Source organism: Rhinichthys klamathensis, unplaced genomic scaffold (genome assembly GCF_029890125.1).
Source record: "Rhinichthys klamathensis goyatoka isolate OS25496 unplaced genomic scaffold, OSU_Roscu_1.1 h1tg000192l_1, whole genome shotgun sequence".
Lineage (NCBI taxonomy): Eukaryota > Metazoa > Chordata > Actinopteri > Cypriniformes > Leuciscidae > Rhinichthys > Rhinichthys klamathensis.
The window spans coordinates 4,948,635-4,963,119 of NW_026606718.1; the positions used below are offsets into that span (position 1 = coordinate 4,948,635).

Sequence of the window (14,485 nt, forward strand, 5' to 3'; positions counted from 1 at the left end):
TGTTTTAGCATTATTATTATAGTTTTTTGTTATATATTTATTTACTCTATTTTGGAGCGATGAAAGAACACTCATGAAAGGAGATGTTCTCTGCATTTTAAATGCTGCCGTACTAGGCATGGACTTCAACTCGTGTGCGACTAAAGAGACGTTCTGTCCTCGAAATTTTTGTCAGGTCTGGAGACGTTTGCTCCAAAAGGGCTCATGCAGTTATGCTTGGTCCATTCACTTCTGCTGGGACAATTCAAATTGCTTCTGAATTTAGTTTTTTTTTTTTTTTTTGGTAAGAGATCACAGAATTTGACATTCTAATACTCTCTGAAGTAAACTTTAGATTTTTTTTCTTTTTAAAGACAGAGTGATCTTAGTAGGACAAGCAATGTAAGAGAGAAAGAGAGATACAGGATAAGACAATCCTTCACTTTGCAGTCATCATCTGGACAAACTCTGTGAAAAGAGACAGAAAAACAGATAATAGGAATCTAATGATTCCTGACACTGACAGGATTTTTCTTTCTATTATGAAATAATATGTGCTGGTACATGGTTTTAGCAAAACATTTTGGCCAAACATTTTCTATGTTGCTTTTTTATTTGAAAGTTCATTTTCAAGTTTCTGTAATCACTTGGTGAAGAAAAATATATACACGATTAAAAAATAAAAGTATATATATATATATATATAACCTTTTTAAATAAATATATACACACACAACAAAAGTTTCAGGGTCAGTAAGATGTTTTAAATGTTTTTGATAGAAGTTTCTTCTGCTCACCAAGGCTGCATTTATTTGGTCAAAAATACAATAAAAACAATAATATTGTGAAATATTATTATAATTTAAAATAGCCGTTTTATAATGTGAACATATTTTAAAATGTAATTTATTCCTGTGATGCAAAGCTGAATTTTTAGCATCATTATTCCAGTCTTCAGTGTCACATGATCCTTCAGAAATCATAATATGCTGATTTGCTCCTCAAACACATTTATGATCAATGTTAAAAGCAGATGTCCTGCTTAATATTTTAGTAAATACCTGAAACATTTTTCAGGATTCTTTGATGAATTTGTAAAAAAAAGTGAAGACATAAACAAATGATTTGTGTCTTTCAGTCCTTGCTGAATAAAATGATTAATTTCTTTCAAACAAATTAACTGACCCTAAACCTTTAAATGAAAGTGGATATATAAATGTAAAATGCACTTGAAGGTTAAGCATTCAAAATAGCAATATTAATTGGAATGCAAGACTTTATCAGGTACAAGTCCTTCCTATTGTTAGATATATCACCCATGTACTGTCACTGAATTACATTACACCATCACATTCTAGAAGTTATGTGTTGAACGTTCAATGCAGGTGTAAAGAATGAATGCAAGACAAAACACTTTCCCTGGAAAACTAATTAAAAAATGAATTCGCACAACAGTGAACATGAACGACCTCCATCTAAATAAATAAAGTTTGTATAAATGTCATCCTGGTTACGCAATAAAATGTTCCTGATTGATTGGGGCACAGCTGCTCACCTTCATAGTTGACTTGACCGTCTCCATCGATATCCGCCTCTCGTATCATCTCGTCCACTTCCTCGTCGGTCAACTTCTCGCCCAGATTGGTCATGACGTGACGGAGCTCGGCTGCACTGATGTAGCCGTTTCCATCCTGAGAAGAGAATATTATGCCTCATCACACATCAGGTCCTTTTGTGGTGTACTATAAATTAGGGCTGTCACGATTCCTCAATTAAATTCAAGTACCCGATTTAAAACAAATCCTCAATTGCAATTTACCCATGTAGAGTAACCGGCAAAATACCGTAAGCGGAGCATTCCACGGACGAGAATCCATGAACCGCATTATCACACGTTTTCTAAGGCTGCACGATATATTAAAACCATTTAAAAACCATACTATAGCATATAAAGCACATATATATTTATTATGCGCTTTAATTATTTACATGCGTGTAGGTTACCGGCTACGTCTACATTAATCCAGATACATTTGAGTTGAGTAAAAGAGTTTTCCAAAAGTTTCTCGTCCACACAAAAATGTCGGAAAACGCTAAATTCACCTTACTGCGCATGCCTAAACCCTCATAAAAGCTCACTGAGATGATATGCGGAAGAAGACATAATAAAGTTGTCACGCAATTCTTCTGCCAGGATCATTTTATTTAGCGAAATATCTCCCCATTCACTGATACGCGTCCAGGCCGCACTCAGTCACTGCTCTCATATTTTGTCGCAGGATAGCAAATGCGAATACATTTTCGTTCATCTTTGCAGGACTGTGATGTAAAGAATGTGCAAATTAACATTTTACCAAACTGTGTGAAAGTGAATAGCACATAACGGGCACAATACTGGTATAAACATGAATGTCTATCGGCACATTATGCGTCACATGACTAAACGTGCCTCATCGTTTTCAAGTACCTCTGTTTTCATGGTCCACACTGCAACGCTAAAACGCCGTTTTCAAATTTATCCACTTTGGAAAGCGTTTTCAAAAAGCTTCGTTTTCGTTCATAAAACGCCATCTCAGTGTGGACGGAAGACCAAAGCGGAGAGTGAAAGATGCGTTTTCAAACAAAAACGTATTAGTGAGGACAAGGCCTCAGAGCGGCCCAGGGGTGTCCAAACTCGTTCCTGGAGGGCCACTGACCTGTAGAGCTCAGCTCCCAAGCAGCCTCAACACACCTGCCTCGAAGTTTCTAGTATGCTTAGTAAGACCTTGATTAGCTGGGTCAGGTGTTTAGTTATGGTTTGTGCTGAACTCTGCAGGACAGTGGCCCTCCAGAAGCAGGATTGGACACCTCTGGACTGAGTGAACAAATGAACCTGAAAAGATTTCCATGTCAAAGAAGGTGGAGCGAAGCCTCAGACCACACCCACCTATTCTGCAATGGTCACGGACCAAAGGCAGTTCAAAGGTGGTTTACAGCCGGTGCAAATTTTTGCAGGAATTGTGCAAACGAACAGTTTTCCAACCACCGAAACAAACATTTATTTGCTGAAATCTTGTTCGAAAATACATCACACCCATTTGTTCTTTAATTTTGCTCTAAGTATATCTGAGTCTTAAGAAGTCAACTTTCATCACTTGTTTTTCTGAATAAGGACACATTAAAATGATAAAAATGTGATTTCATTTAGGGTTTTTTAATTGACTTTATTTGATTTTGTGTTTAAGTATCCGACTACAAAATGTCCATCCCTAGTTCAAAGCAAGAGGTGAAGCAATCAAGAGACCCCAAATGCAACTGAAGCCGTTTGAAGCATGGCCTGAAGCAGCCTGAGCCCACATGGTGAATAATCTAACCCACTGTCTGGAAACACACCTGCACAGTCCTTGCGTAACACTTCATACACTAGCAGCTTACACAGTTTTCCTGGATGATTGGTCGACTTGTCGTTTTTAGGAAAGCCTTGTATGCTTAAACCTGATGCTGCATAACAATGGCACGTTCTTGTGCTCGAAAGTATCCACCTTGTACATTCATTAAGATTCTTGATGATTACTATTCATGAATCGGTTCAGTGCTTTAATCTGGTTTCAACTTCATGGCAGCCGCTGTTAATGGTGACATTTCCATACCTTGTCAAAGACTCTGAAAGCTTCTCGGATTTCCTCTTCACTGTCCGTGTCCTTCATTTTCCTCGCCATCATGGTTAGGAACTCTGGGAAGTCTATAGTTCCGTTGCCTGTGGACAGACAGTACCATGTTGTTGCCATTTACCACAAGATTAAACGAAAAGAAAAACAAACAATTATCTTCATATCCTTGCACCAGTGCATCTGCTTCAGGCAATAGGGCTTGGGCGTCGTGACGTCATTACTTGGCGTGGCCGCCATGCCGACAGCTTCGTGAATGCAAACATACAGCAAGTGAACAAGGAGAAGCAGCAGAGTTGGGAGAAATTAAAGAAAAAAAGATGTTAAAATCCCTAAAAGGATGTGGAATTTACCGGGATACGTTAAATAGGGAAACCAGGGAAGCCAACAAAATCGGCACTTTTAACGGAAGTCACTTTTATGAAATTTCCAACAAAAAGTCGTCAAACAGTGGGAACACAGTAATCCGGACAAAGGTAACTTTAAGATGCGCTCCACCTAGCTGCTAGTTTAGTAACCGTTACTGCTAACAACCATTCACACATGTACTTTTAACTATGCGTTTCAAAACTGTAGTTAGATACGTTAGCTGTCAACCCTCCCGTTTTTTCCGGGTTTCTCACTTATTTGAGCTGTTTTCCCGCTGTCTTCCCGTTTGAGTATTTTCCTGTAAAATATCCCGTATTATAATACTCTTATGTAACATTAACGTTAGCCCTTCCATCGGACCTGTCAGTCTCTGTACTGTTGTCCTGTTGCTACCCCTTTGCCCTAAGCATCGTTTTGCTTACTAACTTAAGTTTTGCTTAAAACAACTACTAACTACACTTTGAAACACATAGTTAAAAGTATGTTACATGTGTGAATGGTTGTTAGCACTAACTGTTACTAAACTAGCAGCTAGGTGGACCGCAGTTTACCTTTGTCCGGATTAAGTTACTGTGCTCCCACTGTTTGTTGGAAATTTCACATGGATCCAAACCGTTAAAAGTGCCGCACATACCGGTCCCTGGCTTCCCTATTTAACGTATCCCGGTAAATTCCACATCCTTTTAGGGATTTTAACATCTTTTTTTCTTTTCTTTCTCCCAACTCTGCTGCTTCTCCTCGTTCGACTTGCTGTATGTTTACATTCGCGAAGCTGTCAACATGGCCGCCACGTCCCAGAATGCAACGCGGCGCCCAAGCCCTATACTCTTCAATATCTTTTCAAAGTTTCGATGCCATGAACTTTGCAAACTTTGGCAAGCTTATGTTGAGATCTTCCAAAGAAGTGCCTGTTCTAGAAGCCTGACATCTTCTAAACTAGGGCTAGAATGGCAAGATGACATAATCGTTGAGTCTACCTCGATCGATTCGGAACTTCAAAATGGCATTGTAAAGTCCTCAAAGGGGAAGCACTTGGGGAAGTTTGCGAGTGTAAGCCTAAAACTGACATTAAACGCAGCCTTGTACTCACATGACGATCCTTGTCAATGCTACTCTTCCCTCATGAGAAAAACACCTAACACCTGCTTGATCTAGGACAGGGGTGTTCAATCCTGCTCCTGGAGGTCCAACATCCTTGCAGAGTGTATCTCCAACACACTGGCCTGGAAGTTTCTAATAATCCCTGGTTCAGGTGAGTTTGATTAGGATTGGAGGTGAACTCTGCAGGATTGTGGCCCCTCCAGGAGCCGGATTGGACACCCTTGATCTGGGAGGGTATTGTATTGTAACTTTATGTAGATGAAAAGCATCTGCTACATAAGAAGCCACATAACTTTAATGGACTAACATAAGGCACTTATCGTATCAAACAGAAAGAACAGCGGGACAGTGGAACGTTACAAACGTGTTCCTGGTCTCACCATCAGCGTCGACCTCGTTGATCATATCCTGGAGCTCAGCCTCAGTGGGGTTCTGACCCAATGAGCGCATGACTGTGCCCAACTCTTTGGTGGTAATGGTGCCATCGCCATCTTTGTCGAAGAGTGAGAACGCCTCCTTGAACTCTGTTTTGAATTACATACATGGTAAGTACAGTACATGTACACTGCAATGACAAAGGAGCTTTATTTTTGAAGTCTAACCCTCTTTGCACACTTTGGCAAGTAGGTCATCTTGGCACTCCTTGCATAAAGAAAATTTGCATTCTACCAACAGTATACTGCAAAGAGTGAAAGTAGCATGGTCAAGTGTCAATCAGAACATCATTTACCACTTATCCTCATAGTTACAGCTTACAACTTTTGCACAGTTACAGCTTTAAAGTAGGGCTGCAACGATTAGTCGACGTTGTCGACAATGTCGACAATAAAAATTTGTCGACAAATATCTTTGTTGTCGAGTAGTCGTTTGATCTCACGTGACCTAATGTAAGGGCCTGCAATCCCGCGATTTGACCGCTACGGCGCTGTAGCGCTAGAGTGTAGTGCAGCCCTTACAAATGCTATTGCGGTAGAAGAGAAAACAGCGCGAATTATGACAGTGCAAACGAATCCGAACTAGCAAGGTTTAGGTTTGGGAAAGTTTCACAAAACTTCAAATCAAGAATGCTGTCGTGTGCAATTTTCACGGGAGCACAATGCATGTTGGAGTACAAGAGGAAACATCCCGGCAAAAGAGGAGCCGGTGAGAAGTGAGTGTTCTCCAGCTGGAGCTTAGCCTACTAACCAGCGGTAAATCTCTCTTTATTAGAGAATGCAATACTACTAATAATAGTAATAATATTATCAATAGTAATATAATTACAGTAATGTGATGACTTATTTTGTATAGAATAAAGCTTGATCGAGCTTAGGAGTCAGGGCTGTTTTTATTATTGTAACACTATTAGTATACATTAGGTATTATTATAGTCTTATCATTTGCCTGTATTTTGTTCAATAATCATGAAGACTTACAAAACGAGATGTTATATCCTTCCTATGACATAGGAAGAATATCATGACAGTTACTTTATCATACTATAAATTAAAAGGTGAATGAGAACGTCTCTGTCAGCTCAATTGTCATGTAAAAAAAGATTGTAATTTTATAATTATAATAATTGTTTGCAGATTCATATTTTACCATTCTTTGTGTCCTGAAGTAAATGTCCCTTTTTCTGTTTCAGTTCTAAGAAAAGCAGTGGGCCTATTAAACAATGCTTAGAGAGCATTTGTGAGTGATTTGAGTTGGACCGAAATCTGAAAACTTAAAGAGAATGACCTGTTTAGTTGGCTCAAAGTTCATTAAAACAACTATTTCAAAAGCTGAAGTGATTTTCTTTTTTTATATTATAGTTAGAATATGTATAACTCAATGTTTTAACTACTTGGAAAAGCTGAATAATCGTTCCAAACTTACTGATTAGTTTGCGAAATAATCGATGATTAGTCGATTAATCGTTCTAATAATCGTTAGATTAATCGATTATCAAAATAATCGTTTGTTGCAGCCCTACTTTAAAGCCGCGCAAATTACACACTATTAGACATATGAACATTAGAGGAGTGCAGAGTCTATTCTGTGCACCCACTGTAAGGTCAGCATCCCACTAGACCAGTGGTTTCGAAGGACAGGATATTTCTAATGTATTGACAACCTTTTTTATTATTAACAAAAACTACATAAACCAATATATTCAAATTATTAAATAAAATAATTCCATAAGTTTCAAGAACTCCATGTTCTTCGTGGTTCTTGTCTTACTTTTTATGACTAGTAAATTTACATGATTTTCCCAGTTGTTTCGGGAGACGTTTTTATTTTTTACTCGCAAATAGCAACTTCTTGGCAATTTATACCTAACATATTTCAGAGCTCGACAACTTATGAAAATTATACATATTAATTACAGAAATTCTCATGACTTAACATCTTAGTCATTTCCATGACTTTTTTTCAGGTCTAGAAATAGTGCTTTTAAAATTCCCCTCACATATCCAGTGGAAGTCCGTGGAAACCCTGGTTTGAAATAAAAATTACGTTGCAAAGGGAATTAATTGAAATAACAAACAGCATGTCGGTTTAGCCAATTTATATAATTTTGCTCATTTATTATTTGCTTTGTCTTTTTAAACTAATTTTAAGCCATCTTGCGACCCCCTAGTCGAAAATAACTGCACTAAATGTTTGTTCAGCTGATATTACTTGAAAATGAATCTCAAGAAAAATCAAGGGCAGTGAATTAGTCTGTCATCCCTCTTCCATTCTTAATCAAGTTGCTTGGAGTAGGCTAGTGGGACACCGTCTTAACATGTTCTTCAGGTCAGAGTTATATTTATAATCCCATTTATCAGCACAATCTTTTGCAATATAAGCTTCTATAGGCACGTGATTGTCTTCTGCTATCGGTGCGTACCGATGATGTTGTGTAATAAGACATTCCCACTTCTTTAGTCGTGTTTACGAGCCCATCGCATTCAAATTTTGACTTGAGGGGCATCAGTGGCCTTAGTGACCATTTTGAAGATGACTGTCAGAGTTCACTCACCAGCAATCTGTTCCTCGGTCAGCTGATCTGCCTGCATTAGAAAAGAGAGGAAGAGAAAGAGAAAGTCAATCAGCTCAGTGTCACATCACTACAAGACAAGCTCCAGTTTTGCAGTGCACACACACACCTCTGACTAAATGAGTATAATGAAGGACGTGCATAATAATACTCTTTTAAAAATATCCACGGAAGTTATAATTAGACAGTGCCACTTAGGGGGTCATGAATGCGACACACTTAAAATGATTGCGCTTCTCTCTGACACAGAGTTCATTATTCAATTATTAAAGACGAGAGGATTCATCTGGGCACGTGCTTCACTCGCCGTGATTCAGCTGTGACTTTTGTGAGAAGTGCCATGCCTTGTATTCAAAGACGGGTGATTCATAAAGCTTGGAGCTTAAAATGGACAGGGTGTAAAATGATCTATGAGAATACAGCGGACACGGGTCTGACTCATCCACATATGAGGCATTGACTTTAGCTTGAATACATTTGGCTTACCATTTGTGAGATGAGAAAACAGCTGATAAAAATGGTTACCCCAATAACAAGAGCACACAAGCTCTAATCAAATTTTGTACTGTAAAAGCAGAAGAGGAACTAGACTTTTCTGAACATGATGCGTATGAGCTTCCTATGCAAAGCTCAACGTGCCGTTGTCAAATTGTTAGTGGAAATGGTGCTTTATAGTTCTCAAATAGCCATAGGGGTTACTGACACGATGATAACTTTTTTGTCCTGGATCTATTAAGTATAAAAAAATTTAAACAATTCATATGCAATGATTTGAACACACCTCTTCAATCATGAGCATGTTTTAATTTCTGTGTTTATTCATCTATCAATTCATCAAATGTCTTGCATGGGATCATTCTGTGATACTTCTGCATCTTTTTTAAAAGCTTGATGCTGGTCACTATATGAATGATATTTTTAAATTTCTCCTTTTGTGGTCCAAAAAGGAACGAAGGGAATACTGCATTAGAACGACACTATGGGTGGGCGAGTAAATAATGAAATGATGAGAGAAAAGTTTCTCCGGCTACTTTGACGCGTGTATGGTGAGGGAGTGGCATAGGTTAGTTCTCACAACGAGACCTGTTAAATCTCAAACCTCAGCTTTCTGACGCAGCCCGTATCAGACCTCGGGTGGACATGTCCTCCAGGACCAGCTACACGAATGGTTAAATGCCTAGTTTGGATGCAGGTGGGCTGCCGTCTCTGTTGCTGCCGGCTAACATATTCTGCGCAACGCTTCTCAGGCCCGTTACTGCATTTCAATGACTGCAGCAAATTAAGTGGAGCATGATGGGACAAATGTTTGTCATGCAACAAGAGTCCTCTCCGAGTTGCTTTCCAATTTGATGAGCAAGAGCGTGTGTGTGTGCGCGCGTGTGCAATGGGTGGACTTAGTGATTTTGGGGCCCTAAGCAATTCCAGGCATGGGTCCCCAACACACCAACTCCGCACAAGTTATTTTACCTTTGTAACCCTTATTTTGCTCTCTCTTTCTCACAACACTCAACCATTTTTCTACAACTGTAAATTAACCATATGCCAAAATCTTAATGTAATGTAATCTGTAATCATTAACACAATGCTTAACGCCAAATATTTTTTTTATTTTTGCTTGCCCTGGCAAAATTTCCACTGGCCCCCCACAAAAAAGTAATAAATATGTAAATAATAATTATGTAAATTAAAGGTTATGAAACCAAATTTTAGATACCAGTGACATTTCTCAATTCTACATTCCAATTTTGATTCCAAAAGCAAAAACAACTGGCCTTAACTAATATAAATCTCAAATATTATTAGAGATAAGTAAACAGGCATTAATAAAATAAGAACAAATAATAGCAATAGCATTAATAAATACAAAAGAACAAATTAAATAATCAGTACTTTTCAGGATTTTCAGTTAGGTCTAACAGTAACAGCAGTGAATGTGATTTCACCAAGTAGAATATGTGCCTAGATCAACATCCTTGTTGATCCTGGAACAACATTCCAATCAACCAATCAGATTTGAACGACGGGTTTACAGTTAGTATCAAGTTTAAGCTTATAACAAGGCTTAGGTGCTTCTACACAATTCTTTTTCACCTATCATTTCCCTCTGATTTTAGGGATAGGTTATAGGTAGGGTTAGGTTTAGTGGTGGGATAGGGTTAGGATTATGTTTTTCAACAGGAATGTTGATCCAGGAACATGTCTTTCTTGGCAAAATCACGGCGACCATCTAACAGTAGTTTTCAGGTAGCCTATAGAAATTGAATAAAGTAATTAAATGTAAAATAAAACTGCATAGTCTTCACTGTATAAATTAAATCTAGATATTATATTTAGCAGTAATTCAGTCAAGAGAAGCGAGTGATTTTTTTTCTCTGTCCTTTGTTGTTAAAAACATTAAAAACATAGACAGCAGCAGGATTTTTACGCTGCTGTCACTTTAAGAGCTAATGTCCAGATCGAATATTGTGTTACGGATGAGTTTTCTTTCTCGACGGTTTACGCTCACTTAAGCCATAACTGACTGTTTACTAGGATACTCGGCAAGACGGGCATTTTCACATAATTTAATGTGAATTTGTCCATTCAAGCGCAAGACGACGTGAAAGAGAATTCGATTAAGTATTCAGGCGCTGTCTGAGAAGTGGCACGTGTTCAGGATGTGTGCATGCACAAAAATGCTCACACAGTGCACAAGTACCAAATTGAACTTTTTCGCATCTTCTTGCGCTTGAATTTTTAAACTGGCAAGGCTTAAAAACACATGCAAATGATAAACTTTCGTGGCAATGCAGCACTGGCTTGATTGGGTCAGTGATGTCCGTCAATTGTCCTGGGGCAGTCCTTATCGTTGAGCCCTGACCAACTAATTAAAAGGTCCCTTTCCTAGTTTTCTCAGCCTTAGAAGTCACGTCCACGGACTGTTGACTGAGGCCATCCTTAAAAATATTCTTGTTTGCCGTAACCCGACCGACCCTGTCAATTTAGGACCGACCCAATTTTTTATTTTTTTTCCCTTTTAGTCCGACCGACTTGCCGGTTGTAAACTTGCATTAAGTTTATTGCAAACTTGATTTTTTTTTACTCTTCAAACAACTAATACAAATGCAATAAAATATCAATTATATTATAGCAAGCATAGGCTACGTTCTTTCTTTTAAATAAAAACCCGTGGCGTCATCTATATGATGATTAGGTTTACACCATTGGTTTACGCATGTCACACTATGGTCTGTGCGTTCGCTTCATTTCATTCACGGTCAATGGTTCGCGCTCGGTAATGGCTGCGGCGCGGCTGCTTGTGAAATACGTCTGCATGAGCCTACATTTAGGCGCTCATTATTCGAAATTTTTAATGGTCAAATAGGGAATAGATGTTAACGGCCTTTTCTCGGAGCGCGTCCAGCTAGTCACGATATGGCCGCCGCGAACGCGCGTCACACAGCAACGGCAGGCTCTGACAAACACACATAAGTATGGGAAGCCAAACACACCGAAAGTGGGACGAAACGGCGCGGTGTTACAGAGTTCGCGCAGCGCTGACATGTAATCTGTGCGGCTCAATGGGCCGAGACGCGCGAGCGCGACAGACTCGACAGCGCAGGGAGGAACTGTTTGCTTGCGCGACCTAATCTCACCAGCGCCGCGCTGACCAATAAAACAGCACATCCCATACCGAAATGTACTAAATTACACTAAAGAAAATCGACCATTCCATAATATGTCAGGACTACTTAATATAGTTTCTACAATGCGCCTAGCCATTTGACCTCACTGATTTCCGTTAATAATAGCAGATGTTTATGGGTCCAATTTAAACGAATAGTGCCAAATGCGCTGTTTTATTGGTTGGCGCGGCGCTGGTGAGATTAGTCATTTTAATTTATTTGTTTCCCTCTGAAAATCCACTCTTTTTCCCCAAATGAATGCAGCTGGAATTAATGCAATAAACATGTTTTTTGACAAAGATTTCAAATTGTTTGTTGTCTATAACCTGTATCAGAATGAGATTCGCAATGGTGCGCCCAAAGGCATGGGTTGAAGACACTGTCAGTGGCGTCACGATATGCAAATTTGTTTAAATTCATCCCGATGTAATCACCATGACCAAAATTTTCCTTTTTTTTTTCATTGAATTTTGAAAAAAAAAAATATAGACCTACCTACCGACCCTTTTTTTTTTTTTTTTTGCTGTTACTGCAAACCAAAATATTTTTAAGGATGGCCTGAGCATCTGATGCATAAGGGACAGAAAATTAGAAACTCTTTAAGAGTTTCAAAGTCGTCATCTGATTGGTTTAATTATACAGGATTTCCGTGGGACAAACACAACACAAAAAACAGCACACAGGCAAGTGTTAATGAATGACAATCCTGCTTTCTAATCAAAACACCGGACAGACACAGAGCTAGTCTCGCGTAGCCAGACCTTCAGATTGACGGGGAAAAGGTCTGAACTCCGTAGCAGATTTCGTTGGACAAAGACCACCCAAGTCTTATATGTCTGACCGACATATAAAGCAACCAATAACAGTTTGTTCGTTCGTCCTGTCCTGATAAGCGTTATTGTCACAGCTGTAAATTATACAACGGCATTCATCTTACATTAGGAGATTTGGCGTCATTACGGCTTTCTTTCCCAGGCGGTTCGTTAAAGAACGCTACACACACACACACGTCTCCCGGAAATCCTGTAGAATTAAATCAGATGACGACTTTAAAACTCCTTATGCTAACTAGCCCAAAGCCATTTTCTCCGGTGAGGGAGTGGGTTAGATCGCCGAATTTTGGATGGGGGTGGCGGGGTCAGAGCAGCAAATTTGTACGTCAATGGGGCATGGGCAACAATTTTAAAAATTCCCAGGGAAATTCGCGCATATGCAGTACCACTGGAACGGTCTACTAATCCCCTTGTTCACGAAGATGTAGGCCTAATACTAAAGTTAAAACTTTAATGATGACATCTTGAATATACAATAATATATATATATAAAAATAATGATATATTATTTATAGGCTTCAGAGTATTTGTTTGGGCCCCCTGATTCCCTGGGGCCCCAAGCGGCTGCTTACCTCGGTTATTGGTTAAGTCCGCCATTGGTCTGCACTGCAGATTTAGTGTCAGCGTGTTGCTGCACCAGCTATGATTTGGTTCAATGCAGGGGGAAAGGGGGAGGGGGACAACCAGGATCCTTCACTGCAGTTCAGCCTGCTGCAATATGCAACCTCACTGCCCACTCCATTCATATTTATGCCTTACACAGCTATGATCATTTGGGGCTGCAAGATGCTAAACTGCAGTTTTTTTGGTTGTTGTTGTTTTGACCAACCAGTGTGCAACAGCTACCCTACATGTTGCAACTTTGGCCCATGCAAATGCAACAGCCTCATATCCGCAGGACGTTTGCAAACTTCGTGAACGTGCATGCAATGCAAATATATGGAGGCAAAACAAGCTAAGACCGATTCAGATTATTCCAGAAATGAGGAACTTGAGCGCATATGCTTTTGCTTATGGTTATTTTTACACCACCACGCCCACACTTATCCTTCTGTTAAAGGCAATGAGCTCAGCCCATGTAAAATTAGCAGCCAGTCACTGTTCACACACACCGAGATGAGCAGAAGCACTGCGTTTATTCATCACGCATGATGCTTTACATACTAAACCCGCAATAGTAATGCATCTAACACACACTAAACTGTCAATGCTGTGGACAGACACCGTGCATGCTGTGCATTGCATTTCACATATGCATTCGCAACAACTAGAGTCCAATGTGACAAAAACAGCAAGTTTGTGTTAAAGAATATGCAAGACACATAATACAGAAACTGGTGCGCATGTGATTGACAGACTTCAGCTGGCGCGAGAGCAGCAGCGGGAACGCGCTAAAACGCAACGGAACTAATTTATTCATTTATCCCTTTCCAAAATCTCTTTTGGCCTAATTCATATTGATTGGTATATGTTTTTCGTATAATATAGATCACATGTTCATCTGTTGGATAGCACTAACTGGCTAATTAGCAGTTTGTTTAAATAAAAAATATCATAGCTACACATTCGGTAAAGCTAAAACACTCTTAATACGTTTTATATTGGTAAAGACAACGCGAAATTATTAGTAAAACCATAATTAGCTGTCAAACTCTGACAGGATGCTAAAGTGGCTAAACCGTTAGCAGGAAAAAAGAAACGACATAAACGTCAGGCTGAACTCACCATCGTTAAGCAATGTCCGTCCGGTAAATGTGTGTAAAATCAACTGCAGAGAGCTGGTTGTGTTTGATATGTTGCCGTATTAACGCAGGACCTGTTCCTGTGAGTGAGCGAGTGACTGACCCACCGCCGGATAGAGGTGTAGTAATGCGCTGCCGCTGC

At 39.4% G+C, this 14,485-nt stretch overlaps 1 protein-coding gene across 2 annotated transcripts; it reads right to left on the reverse strand.

Moving 5' to 3' along the window:
- Positions 1 to 249: 249 nt before the first annotated feature.
- calm3a (calmodulin 3a (phosphorylase kinase, delta)) lies at positions 250 to 14,485 on the reverse strand. 2 transcript variants are annotated; one of them, XM_056262521.1, is made up of 6 exons: positions 14,327 to 14,485; positions 8,086 to 8,116; positions 5,477 to 5,620; positions 3,609 to 3,715; positions 1,535 to 1,670; positions 250 to 447 (listed from the first exon to the last, which is right to left on the reverse strand). In XM_056262521.1, exons 1-6 carry the CDS (start codon positions 14,327 to 14,329, stop codon positions 419 to 421), a joined length of 450 nt encoding a protein of 149 aa, XP_056118496.1. In that variant the 5' UTR covers positions 14,330 to 14,485; the 3' UTR covers positions 250 to 418. The 2 variants fall into 2 exon arrangements, with proteins under 2 accessions (XP_056118496.1, XP_056118495.1); XM_056262520.1 differs by lacking the exon at positions 14,327 to 14,485 and having other exon boundaries at positions 8,086 to 8,122.

Excerpts from the sequence above, each read along its gene's own strand:
- calm3a (XM_056262520.1), bottom strand. The coding sequence starts at position 8,122 with ATGCAGGCAGATCAGCTGACCGAGGAACAGATTGCTG. Across the intron at positions 3,716-5,476 it reads CAACGAGGTCGACGCTGATG|GCAACGGAACTATAGACTTC; the intron begins GTGAGACCAGGA and ends GTCTGTCCACAG. Across the intron at positions 1,671-3,608 it reads CTTTCAGAGTCTTTGACAAG|GATGGAAACGGCTACATCAG; the intron begins GTATGGAAATGT and ends TTCTCTTCTCAG.